The sequence below is a fragment of the Colobus angolensis genome, unplaced genomic scaffold (genome assembly GCF_000951035.1).
Source record: "Colobus angolensis palliatus isolate OR3802 unplaced genomic scaffold, Cang.pa_1.0 Scaffold13, whole genome shotgun sequence".
Lineage (NCBI taxonomy): Eukaryota > Metazoa > Chordata > Mammalia > Primates > Cercopithecidae > Colobus > Colobus angolensis.
This window is the reverse complement of record NW_012114252.1, coordinates 4,483,580-4,497,081: the sequence shown is the minus strand read 5'-3', so window position 1 is coordinate 4,497,081 and position 13,502 is coordinate 4,483,580. Positions and strand designations below refer to the sequence as shown.

At 35.9% G+C, this 13,502-nt stretch overlaps 1 protein-coding gene across 1 annotated transcript in view; it reads right to left on the bottom strand.

The window, feature by feature from the left end:
* The window catches only part of GPC6 (glypican 6), a 1,213,294-nt gene that overhangs the window by 381,617 nt on the left and 818,175 nt on the right, over positions 1-13,502 (bottom strand). The window contains exon 4 of the mRNA XM_011933786.1: positions 6,424-6,589. Coding sequence (XP_011789176.1) covers positions 6,424-6,589 — 166 coding nt within the window. The remainder of the gene's footprint in view (positions 1-6,423; positions 6,590-13,502) is intronic.

Sequence of the window (13,502 nt, the reverse complement as noted above, 5' to 3'; positions counted from 1 at the left end):
TCTTTCTTTTTCTTTCTTTCTTTCTTTCTTTCTTTCTTTCTTTCTTTCTTTCTTTCTTTCTTTCTTTCTTTCTTTCTTTTTCTTTCTTTTCTCTCTCTCTCTCTTTCTCTTTCTTTTCTTTTTTTCAGCAAGTACTTAGTACTGTTTATGCATTCTGCCAGCATTACATGAGAACACAACATATGATAAATGCCCACAAGAAATGAGAAGTATTGAGTCACTGACTATAAAAGAAAGACAGAGGGTTGGATGGTGTTAGATTTCACCTGACAGAAAACAGTGTTCTTTGTTTTTTTACAAAAGTCTTTCCTGGTGCTTTCAGGAATGCACAGGGCAAATGCGAGTCGTCTAGCTAACAGAACAGATTTTAAAATAATTGCTTTGGCTTTGTTCCTCAATTTCAGGGTTGCATTTCTGGACTGTATTATTAAATAGGCTCTTGTATTACATAAAGTAGAGATGAAGAAGCCTTGAAAGTTTGCTGCTATATACAGCTCTTGGGTTTTTATTTTTCTTTGGTTTAAAGGAAATCATTTTCTATGTTTAGAGTCTAGAGGTTTTTGTAACATGGTATTTCAGGAATATCAGCCAGTGTCATATCATATTTATTAGAGAATTATTTGTAACTAAAAGAGTTTCTCGTCAGATTTATATTATGGACTTTTATGCTTGAGAAGGTCTTTGAAGAACAGTATCTTACACAAATGCTTGAAATTGTTCATTCTGCCTATTTTATCTCGCGAAATGCAAGATAACACAGTCCTGTACATTTTATAAAAGAAAATCTGAGTTTCCTCAGTAGAAACAATAAATGTTTATTTTCTAATATCAAATAAGAGTTACCTAGCAACATTTTCCCAAACACAAAGTTACGAATGCACAAATTACCATGAGAATTGACAACTCTTGTAGTTTCCTAGAAAGTCATTTGTGCACCACTAAGTAGCCATTTATTACATGACACCAGTCATCGGACTGACCGAACACAGCTTCCTTGCAGCTGGCTCTAATTTACAACTTGATAGCAGCTGTCACAATGAAGGAATCAGGTACAGTATCTGATTTGTTTCTGCCATCCCTGCACTCATGAGTCCATTAACAACAGGGATATGTGATTTTTAAATTACTCAATTAGTCATACTTCCATTAAAAGAATAGACTTACAAAGTAAAATTGAACGGCCTCTTAGAATATTCCCTTCCACTTCTCTGTACAGTTGGGTCCATTTATTCCATTCAAAGAACATATACTGAGTACTGTTCTCAGTAAACAGGGGCCTTTTCTGTTCTCAGTTCCATCCCCATGCCTAAACCAAAGCAAAGTCTACAGTAGGCACTTAGTAAACACGTGTTGGACTAATGTATACATGAGAGAATCAGTGAATAGTGCCCACTGCAGGGTCTCTTGGTCTGCCACAGACGTCATGCCCACCTTGGGTTTCATGTTCGACACTCTTATGCCAGTTTTCAGTCTTTGGGCTGCCTGACAACTGAATAATTGGCAAGTTTGAAACGAAGAAGTCCAGAAAGTTTTATATCACTGGTGTATCTGGTCTATGAGTGCCCAAGGCTTAAATTTAAAAATACTAGCTGCTTTGCTGGCTTCCCGCATAACGCCCTTTGGAGGGCATCTAAGTCAAGATAACTCAACTTTTCTCTAATGAAAAATAACACAAATCTCATCAGTTCAAGTCAGTGGTAGTGGGGAGGTGAGACCTGATAATAGAAAATGTCAAAAATAAAACAAACGAGCATTTAAGAACCACTGACAAATCATGCTAAACCTATTGAGAGTGACACGGGAAACTGAAACTATCTGAGGGCTATGGTGTAACAATTATACATGCTGTGGCTATGTAACATCAATTACGTTTGACAATGCCAATACAGTACGATCTTATTTGCTTTTTATTCTATAATTGACAAAGCAGGGCTTCTCTAACCCCCTGCCCCAGACTAAGTTAAGTCCCCCAGCCAAGTAAAGGTTTAGCATCCCATACTTCCATTAACCTAACACTTTGTCATACTCTACTATAATTATTTTAATTATGTTAAATTCCCTAAGGGCAAAAAATGTATATGCCTAGCTCACCCAATATAGTGAGTTGGATTATTAGGGTCTTTGCTAACTGCGGTAGCCTAAACAATTAGGTTACATAATTGGGACAAAAAAACTCAGGTCTCACTTTTATACTTGCTGTTAGAAGCATTCTGTAACATTTAGGGATAAAAAGTAGTGTGTGGTAATACAGAACCCCTGCCTTTGTCTCACCAAGCTTTGCCTCTCCTCACTGGTAACATCTTTTAGAAATCTCTCTCTGGTTCTCATAGTCTATAAAATCTTAGAAGGTACCAGATGTTTGCAGGAGGCTGTCCCACACATCCTCAATTTTAAAGTAGATGTAAGATTTATTATAGCTATATAAATGTACTTCAGCCTTGACTTTTGTGTTCATGAGCCAGTTGTAATCTGCAACATGGCCTCTTGTGAAATAGAACAATTCTTATCTATGGAGTATTGATAACAATGCCAAACACTCAAAATAACCACAGGATATTACTGAAGCAAGTTCTGCCCACAAACTGTTTCTCCCTCTAGGAGATTTTAATTTAACATAAACATTTTTCAAGAAAACCATTTTGCATTTGGGCAGCATGCAAAAGCTAGGCTGGGATAAGTTGTGTATGACAATACAGCAACACCTGGGATAAGTGCCTGAGCAGAGACTGTTAATGCCTTAAATCAGGGTTTTCTCCTACCGCGTTGCATAGTTTCTAATACTGAGAATAGGCTAAAAACCACTCTCCTGTTTCTTCTGGTCCTGCCTAGCTCAGGGGTGCTATGTAATACACCATTCATTTGGACGCAGCAAGTAGAATCTGGGTTGTGCTTCATCCTGGGGAACCCCATACACTACTTACCACAAAGTAAGTGAAGGGGGGGGCCTGAGGCTGATGAGGATTTTTAAGTACTCTAAAATAGGTCTAGTTGCATTTTTTTCAATGCTGTAAGGAAGTTTTCAAAGAAAAGTTCTTCATGTAAAAATGGAGTTTCTTTTTCTTATAACAGTTACTTGGTAAGAATCTTTTGAGCAATTCCTCTGTGCAGGGAACTGAGTTAAACTTCCTGGAGGAGGACTATGAAAATGCATCCTAAATAGACTCCTGATGTTTTCGAAGAACACACACACACATCCCAACTACAGAACTTCAGTAGTGGTTGGAATACTACAGAGGTTTTTACTGGAATGTTTAAAACACTTCACTTTCTTTTGACATGATCCAGACACCGACTGAATTCTAAACAGTCACTAATCACTTTCAATTAATTTGTGACATTGTAAAGACTGGGAGGATGTGCCCCCAATTTGACTCTTGTTTTTATTGACGGTCGATTGCATACCACTGTTAACATTTTAGATAGGCACTTTATAATTAAAGAAAAACATCTATAAAATATATAAACTGGGGCATTTGTGTGGCTGGCAGGGAAGGCACATGCAATTGACAGCAACAAGAGTGAAGGTTTTGATGAAGAGATGCCAGAAGCCCGAAGTGATGGGCTGCAGGTGCTACCCAGAGAGAGGGCTATTATATATAATTTTGGTTGGATTACCGATTTGCTCACTGATCTTTGCTGCTGCATTTATGAACATTGTAACACTGTCATCTGAGATGTATCTGTGTGGAAAATGGAGTTGGCACATTTGACTAATTCATGCCGTAAATTTGTGAACTAACACTTCACACCCAGACAAGTATTAGCAAGAACACATTTTTCTCCATAAGTCTATGTTGGTGGTCAATTCTCAATGGCATAGCATAAACCAAAGAAGAAAAACTGGAAGAATTTTCTCAGAGACATCTAGGACTAATAAAAAAAGAGATGGGGGGTGCCAGGCGCAGTGGCTCATGCCTGTAATCCCAGCACTTTGGGAGGCCGAGGCGGGCAGATCACCAGGTCAGGAGATCAAGACCATCCTGGCTAACACGGTGAAACCCCGTCTCTACTAACAACACAAAAATTAGCTGGACGTGGTGGCAGGCACCTGTAGTCCCAGCTACTCAGTAGGCTGAGGCAGGAGAATGGCGTGAACCCGGGAGGCAGAGCTGGCAGTGAGCCGAGATCGCGCCACTGCACTGCAGCCTGGGCGACAGAGTGAGACTCCGTCTCAAAAAGAAAAAAAAAAAAAAAAAAATAGAGAGAGAGAGAGACAGGAAGAAAGGGTATGAAATACGTTCACATAGGACGAACCACCACGCTTGCTTTTCATTAAAGTACATCCAGCAACACACAGTGGGTTCAAACTTTAGTTTTTGAATCCAATGATTTTCCAGACATTCAATTTCATATCAAATCGGTATCTAGGAAACCCAATTGATCGAAAGCATAAGGATTTGTTTTCGGTTAAAACAGCCAATAAGCGCTGAGGACAAAAAGCAAATTAAGAAGTCACTGTTGCTCTTATGAGTTGAAAAGCCTATATTCTGATTCTTAATCATGTCCTGCTCTAAGCAACAAAATCCACATGCCCGTCTTCTTCAATAACTTGCAGGCTGACTGAAGTCAACTGAACTGTGCTAGGTATTAGCGTAGTTGCAACCAAAAATATGGATGACTATATGACTCCAAGTGATGCTATGAGGTTTAATCTGACTTTAAAATAAGCAAATCTTTTTAGATTTTCTGATGAGTGTACCTTTTTATCAGCATTAGTTGGGTATTCTGTCTTTGCTAAAAAAATCTAGATCTTCTAAGATCAAGTTTATTTTTAAAAATTCATACCCCCTCCACAATTTCAGCAAAGAACAAAAATCTTAGTAAAGAATCATGTCATTTTGTGTCAGAAGGATCCCTTAATGATCAACTTTTAAAAATTCCTTCATTTTTCAAATAAAGTAACTCATGATCATACAAACAGATTTTGTCCTCTCACTGTGGGGAGAGGTAACAGCACTTCAATTTATTCTTTCTGAAATAATTCTAAGGTTTTGTTAGATGATTTCCATTTGAATCTATTCACTGTAAAATCTTTTTCTTTTTCTTTCTTTTCTTTCCTTTTTTTTTTTTGCTCAAAACCATTTCCTCTGGCCTTCCTAAGCAAAATGGTGAATTAGCTTATGGGTTTCATTGTCAGAGTTGAGGCCTGTAACCTAAGCACATCTTTGTACAGTGAGCTTCAGTTTCTCTGAATTCTAACATCTTTTTTTCTATCCTACGCAAATCTTAGTTGTCAGAACACTTTACTCGTGCATGCTCGTTTAGAGGTTTGCATAAATGACGAAGGCCCTCAGAGGCTGACAAATGCCACTGCTATTTTCACCACTCTGCTTGTCACCGTGTAATTGCAGTAAATGCAACTGAAAGTACTTTTATTTGAAGGCTATTTGACAGAGGGGAAGAAAACACATTTACTCTTTCAAGGCCTGTGTATTTTCCTGGGAGAAGTCTGCCTATAAAATTTGTCCTTTTATCCTTGGATGGCAATTTGGGAACTATCTTTGGGCCATGCAACCCTTTGAATGATTTCTGCAACCCAAGAACAGAGCCTTGATTCACAGACCTTCCCCTTCATTCTCCCCACCTCCCGGCCTCCTGCCTTCTAGAGACTGGAAGGCTGTTTCATGCCTGTGTGCTTAAAGCCTTCTTTTCCACAGAATGAGATAGAAAATTTGCATATTTTAGCCATAATATTGATCTATTTTCATTCTAGGAGTTCAAGGAAAAAGCTGTTTACTAATATGTGTGGCTATGTTGAAGTCATACAAATGACAAAGAAACAATACAGTGGACTATTTTTTACAAGATTCTTTTCTAAAGCGTCCTTTCTCACGGGAGTGTATGTAACTTCAACAAGATGACTTTTGTTTTCTTCAGAGAGAACAGTTAGCTCAATATAGCTGGGTTGCACAATCTTTAACAGGACTGTCCCATATACTATAAGTAAAAACATAAGGAAAATGTAAAATAATGTTTCTAATTTGCTAAACATGGTTTTAAAAATCATCCTAGTCTCTAAAAGTCATCGTAACTTTTTTTTTTTTTTTTTTTTTGAGACAGGGTCCCACTCTGTCACCCAGGCTGGAGTGCAGTGGTGCAATCACAGCTCACTATAGCCTCGACCTCCGAAGCTCAAGCAATCCTCTCACCTCTGTCTCCTAGACAGCTGGGACCATAGGTGTGTGCTACCATGCCCAGCTTATTTTTTGTTTTGTGTAAAGATGGGAGTCTCATTATGTTGCCCAGACTGGCCTCAAACTCCTGGGCTCAAGCAATCCATCTGCACTGGCCTCCCAAAGTGTTGGGATTACAGATGTGAACCACCGTGTCTGGTTTCTTACAACTTCTGACCCACCCATCAAGCCCCATAAACACTTGCTGTTGTCCCGTCTCTGTTCTCGGATCCATTTAAACACTTCTTACCTATAAACAGATTCCACTCTGTGTCGAGGTCAGCCTGATTTGCCAAGCAGCCCTTCATGACGTTGAGACAGTAGTTGTTGCAGGGCCTCACAGTGGGAAGCCCCCGACAGTATGGGCAGTACAGCATCTTCATGAGGGCACGGATGCACCCTGGGGTTGGGCTGACCTGCAGATTTATTGCAAAGAAAAAGAAAATTGAAAATAAGAAGGATGAAGAGGAGGAAAAAAAGAAATAAGGCATTTTCTTCTGTTTTAAAAAAGACAAAATAGCAGTGATAAACCACAGCATTAGAGCAGAAGCTTAACCCTTTGTAATTACTGATCTTGCATCCAGTCAATTCCTGTCGAAATCTTCTGCGTGGCATGGTAATCACTTTTTTGCATGTCCCTGTCAACATTTTCATATCGATGTCATTGTAATTCAGCCCTAAAGCCTAGACACTGTTTCATTGCCATAGAACATGGAATGAGATAATGCATGTGAAAGCAATTTGCGAAGTTAAAAGCCCCATAAAAATGTAGGTATTATTAAAGTTTAATGTGACACCTTTAGAAAATTTTCTAACTGGTTATTTGACCCTGTATCTAAAGGAGGTTGGCAGATATATTTCCTTTGTACATAACTTTTCTTCAAAGATCAATATCAACTTGTCTGAGATCTTTGAGATCCAGGCCTGCTTAGAAGCAATGGAACTGCCAAGGTATCATCTTTGGGCGTCTGCAGCTTTTGCACTTCTGGAAAATTCATGGAAAATTTCAAGGACCAGTGTTAAATGTGAGAAGCAATCCTTGCAGTAGTTCAGAGAAGCTATGTATCCACTGACAATGAAATGCTATTTGCCCTGGATCAGAAAATCAGTGCTCTTCAATTAATCGATTCTAAACCAATAAGGGCTTTTTGTAGACTCATTAAAAATTCTAATTTGACTTCAAGAGGAAGGAATATTTAAGACATGATATGGTCCCCACCCAAATCTCATCTTGAATTGTAGTTCCCATAATCCCCACATCATGGGAAGTGAATCATGGGGGCAGTTACTCTCACCCTGCTATTCTTGTGATAGTGAGTGAGTTCTCACCAGATCTGATGGTTTTACAGGGGGCGTTTCCCCCTTTTGCTTGGCACTTCTCCTTGCTGCCACCATGTGAAGAAGGATGTGTTTGCTTCCCCTTCTGCCATGACTGTAATTTCTTGAGAACTCTATAGCCATGCTGAACTGTGCGTCAATTAAACATCTTTCCTTTAAAAATTATAGTTCGGGCAGTACGTTATAGTAGTGTGTGAGAATGAACTAATATAAGATAGTAGAGACCAAAATTAGACAGAAAACTACTCTTTTTCGTGACTACATGTAAAAATTGTTGCCATATTCATTTGGTTGGTTCCGTATCACTTTGATGTTTTAGTCAAGTGTATATACATTGTACTATATACAAGTAACTATACATTGCTGTACTTGCATTCTAGATCTGAGGGAAAAAAATCTAATTTGTATCATTTGGCCCTCTTGGAGAGTGGTGGACTTAAGCTCACAGGTAACAAGAACATTCAGATGTTGAAGAAACATAACACCAGTGTATTGATGGAACAACAAGAAATATTTCTACATAAATGGATACTTTCAATTACTATAGCTATTTCTCTATGATTCTATCCCTTACTTAGAATCAATTTTGAGATTTTTAATGCAAGCCTTTGGTTTCTGTAACATTTTCTTAATTTTACCCAGTATGTTGACAAAATCACTAAAAAATTATTTTAGGAAATAAAGCTGTGTATGTATTTAGGCACTAAAATTTCTAGTTGTCATTTTGAGATTTTTTGCATTTTCTTTCAATAATTTTATGAAAGTTTTCAAACATGCAGAATAGGTGAAAGACTTTTATAGTTCACAGCCACATTTCCTAGATTGTACAATTTTTCTACATTTGCTTTTTCACACATCTATCCATCTTTCTACCCATCCATTAACCTACCTCATTTTTCATGCCAAAGTAATATCCTTTAATTTTTTTATCCCAGACTAATATCTTTTTAATTTTTACTTTTTCTGGTAATTTAATACTGGCTGGAATAAAATAGAATCAGCATGATCAACAATAGAAAGTCAGTGAGTAAAATACTCTAAGTCAAATAAGTGAAGTAAAATATAATTGGCCTTTCTTTATAAAGGTATTCATAGAATGGTTTCTTATCAATTAATTCTAAAGCTCATTTTCCAACAACAAAACAGAAACAATAAATGGGTAAAAAGGTGAGGAGTCTTTCGACTTTTCTTTTAAGGACATATTAGTGCCATTATGTCATCTCCAGACAGGCAATTTTTTGGACAGAGCCAAATTTGTTTAAGGCCATGCCATGCTGAATGCACCCAATCTCACCTGATCTTGGAAGCTAAGGAGGGTTGGGCCTGGTTAGTACTTGGATGGGAGATAGTGCCAAGTTTTCCCCGTAACTGAGCAGCACTGTTTCAAAATTTTCCTTTATCCACATGTATCCCAAGCCATTCACCAAAAAAATAAAAATAAAAATAAAAATATATAAAAAAAAAACCAGGAAAAACAGTTTTGCATTCCTCAGACAATATTAATGTGAAACTTAAAATTCGTACACATTTTCCTTATTGGCATGGTTGCTATCTTGCAAACTTACTGGGTGTGGTTACTATCTTGCAAACCTTTACCATAGGATTTTATTTTCTATAGTCTTGCAATCTCTCTCCTGACTGATGCTTTTCTCCAGAGACTACCCAATTTTCACTTGGGCTGACTAAAGTATTTCTACTTTTGATTCTGTTGGGTTTTGGTTTTCTCACCATTGGTATTATATGATGCTGTGCTTCTCACTCAGTGTTCTGGTATTAGAACCTGGAGCGTTTGCCAATATTGGGGATATAAATTTGAGATCTCTTGGACGGCATGGACTGTGCCATTCATTTTTATAACTTTCACTGCTATGCATTTTATAACTTTGTGCTATGCATAACATGCACATCATACAAGGTATTACAATGATGACTTGGGTATTTGCTAAGTGCTTATTGAATCAAACACTCCATTGTGCTTCCCCATTTCTTGGCCACATTGATATTCAAATTAAAAAAAGAACAAGATGGTTTTATACATCTTAGCATTCAATTGTTGCTTTTTAACTTTGTTTTCAAAGGCTATTGATTGCATTCATTCCAAAGCTTTTCCTTTTTTTTTTTTTTCATTGTGTTGGAACCAGTACTATTTTCTCAGTCTGACATTTCAGAAGAGTCTCCAACTCAGGGTAGCAACCAACAGAGAAAATTGAACAGCCTTAATAATCTGAAAGAACAATGTTGTTCAAGTTAAATGTGGGTCTCCGAGTACTTCTGGAAATGACATCCTTCCTGGTCAAATAAAGGGCGGTTGAAGAAGAAGAAAATGGAGCACAGGGGATCAGAGTTGAAGCTTTCATGTTCACAAATCACATCTTTTGAGCTTACACAACTGCATGCTTGAATTAAAATAAAAATCATCACTTCAAACTGAAGACTTTTAAAAGTAAGCTTCTGAAAATGTTGCTTTAAATGCCAATTGTGTGAAGAGACATCTCTATTTTTCACAGTGTTTTATAATTGCACAACAGATAGTCTTTAAAATTTTTTTCATTTTGAAATTAATATACACCCAAAAATAGTTTTAAAAATAATAAACTCCTGGGTATCCTTCCTTCAACTTGCCTCAATAGCAACATCTTATATAGCTGTGGTGTAATATAAAAATGAGGAAAGTGACATTAGTACATTGCTATTAACTAGTCTGTAGACCTCATTCAGATTTTAGAGTTTATGAACCTGTATTCATTTCTGTCTGTGTGCGTGTGTGTGTGTGTGTACACAGTTCTATGCTATTTTATATCATGTATTCATTTGTGGAACCACCACCACCACCACAATCAACATACAGAACTGTTCTATCACCATAAAAGAACTCCCTTTTGCTACCTTTGCCTCATCTAATGTCCCTATCACCTGACAACCACTCATCTATTTTCCAACTCTATACTTTTGTCATTTCAAGAATGTCATATAAATAAAACCATACAATATGTAACCTTTTGAGCTTGACTTTTTTTTTTCTGAGCAGAATGCCCTCAAGGTCCATCCAACTTGTTACATATATTAATAGTTCATCTCTTTTTATTGCTGAGTAGTATTCCATTATTTGGATGTATCAGAATTTATTTAACTAATCACCCACTGAAGGATATCTGGGTTGTTTCCAGTACTTTCTTATTAGGAATAAAAGTGCTATAAGGATTTATGTACAGGTTTTTGTAGGAATATAAATTTTCATTTCTCTGAAAGAAGTGCCCAAGAGTACAACTGCTGGATCATATGGTGGTAAGAGTATGTTTAGTTTTGTAAGCAATTGCCAAACTGTTTCCAGCTTGTTTGTAACATTTTACACTTCTATCAGCAATATGTGAGACCTCCAGTTTTATCCAAATTTTTACAGTGTACGTGGCCATCACTATTTTAGCCTTTCCATGGGTGCATCGTGTACTTTTAAGTTTATCATGAGTTTCCTCTGGACAATATTTATACCAGTATTTAAGTCTGAGTAGATGGTCAATGATCCAAAATGACCCGCCAACTGGTCTGTGTAAAACATCCAACATTAAAAAAAAAACAACTCTGAAATATTAGCTAAGTCTATATGTTTAGCAAAACCAAAATAAAGAACAAGTTCTAAAAACTCATACTTAAAATTCAAAATAGAATAATACCTCAAGCTGAGAGTGCTTATATGGACTATTTGTAAATTTATGGACTATTAGAAAAAAATTACTGAAAAAAATGTATTCTTTTAGCAACAATAAAGAACACAATACCTCTTTAGAAATAAAAAGCTGAGATTAATTTTTTTAGTTGGTAATGTGGATTTTTGTTTATTTTTTAAAGAATGTAGCTGTAACTTTCCAGATATTCATAGTAAACTGGGAAATAAACTTGGGTAAAAGAATAAGCTGATGATGATAACATTCTTTTTTGTACTTATTTGAGCTCTCACCTAACTTTTACATGCTGTTCATAATCTTTTGTCAAGGGCTTAAGTAGACATTTCTCCAAAGATGACATAAAAATGGACAACAGGAACATGAAAAGGTTCCCAACATCATTAGTCATCAGAGAAATGCACTATAAGATGCCATCTCATACCTGTTAGGATAAAAGCTGAAGATAACAAGTGTTGGCAAGGATGTGGAGAAAAGGGAACCCTTGTACATTGTTGGTGAGAAAAGAGATTGATGTGGTCATTATAGAAAACAATATGGAGGTTCCTAAAGAAACTAAAAATAAAACCAGTATAAAGTCCAGTAATCCCTTTTCTGGTTATATATACCCAAAGGAAATGAAATCACCACCTTGTAAAGATATCTGCTCTTCCATGTTTATTGCAGCTTTATTCACAATAGCCAAGATTATGAAAATAACATAGGTGTGCATCATGGGAAGAATGGATAAAGAAGTTGGTATATATGCACAATAAAATATTATTTGGTCTTAAAAAAAGGAGTTCCTGCCATCTGCCACAACATGAATGGGCATGTAGGACATTATCCTAAGTGAAAAAAGCCAGACACAGAAAAAAAATATCGCATGATTTCAAATATATGTGGCATCTGGGGAAAAAAAGGGTCAATTACATAGAGATAGAGAATAAAATAAGCGGTGGTTACAAGGGTTAGGATTGGGCAGGAAATGGGGAAATATAAGTCAAGGATGAAAAGTAACAATTATGTAGGATGAAAAATTTGAAAGATCTAATGTACAAAATGAAGACTATAGTTAACACTAGCATATTGTATTCAGGACTTTTGCTAAAGAAAAAGGTTATAGCTGCTCTCTGAGAGGGAACAGGTGACTATGTAAGATGATGGATATATTAATTTGTTCCACTACAGTAACAATTTTACTATGTCCACATATATTAAACATCATGATGTATACCTTAAATATAAACAATAAAATTTATTTTAAAAATAATAATATTTTGTCAAGAATTTACAATATTAGTTGGGAAACAAGAAAATCGTCAATGGTTCCAATTTTATTTTCCCACCCATGAAAAGATAGACAAAAGTTTGTGAGCCAACTAAGTAAGATTTTGATACGAATTAATGGCATCTTGTATTTAGTCCCTCTTAAAATTTATGTTTCTGTATAATGATTGACATACATTATTATTTTGTAATTGATATTATAGTTTACCAGTTTTGAAAATATAGTAAAATTTATAACAAAGGATAAAATAAAATCTTTTTGTAAAATAAACAAAAAGTAAATAAAATAACAAAAATAAAACTGAGTTTTTAGTTTGGAAACTCACTGATTTTTTTATTTTTTAAGGTTAAAGTGTAACACATTGAAACATAACAAGGAATACAAAAATAACCCTTAATAAAGCTGTATTGTCAGGTAGGACAAAGACTTATCTACCTGGCTAGCCATGTATGTCAAAATGTTATAGCAAGTAATTCTTATGTTTTCTAAATGGGATTTGAGGTATAGCGTGTTCTTAGCCATGCAATAACATTTCATTTCAGGTCTCCAATACACTGAAGATTTCTATATCTGGACCAGCATTCAGGCTCATATTAGCTATTCCTAACAGTAGCCAATGTAACATGTGACTGTTCCTTAAAATATTAAACAAGCAAGACAATATGTGAAAGTTAAAAGTCCATATATATACACACTGAACATATACCTAGTAGCTGAGGTTTCTATGAAAATCACATAACCAAAATAATCAAATAAACATATCTATCTTCTGCGCTCAAAAGATAAATAAATTAATGTAAGTAAAACATTCAGGTAGAAGAAATTCTAAATGTCCTTTTGGGCAAGAGTTGAGGCCTTCTTCCACAGTTTCTAATGTACAGTCATATTAAATGATGACTCATAACAGTCATAATGAGTCATAATATGTCATTTAAGATGACTCTTGTGATTATGATCTTTCGACTTTACTCATAATCTTATTATATCACCAGATCCTAAAGAATGATTAAATTACATGTAAAGTATCTTTTGTGTTAAGTA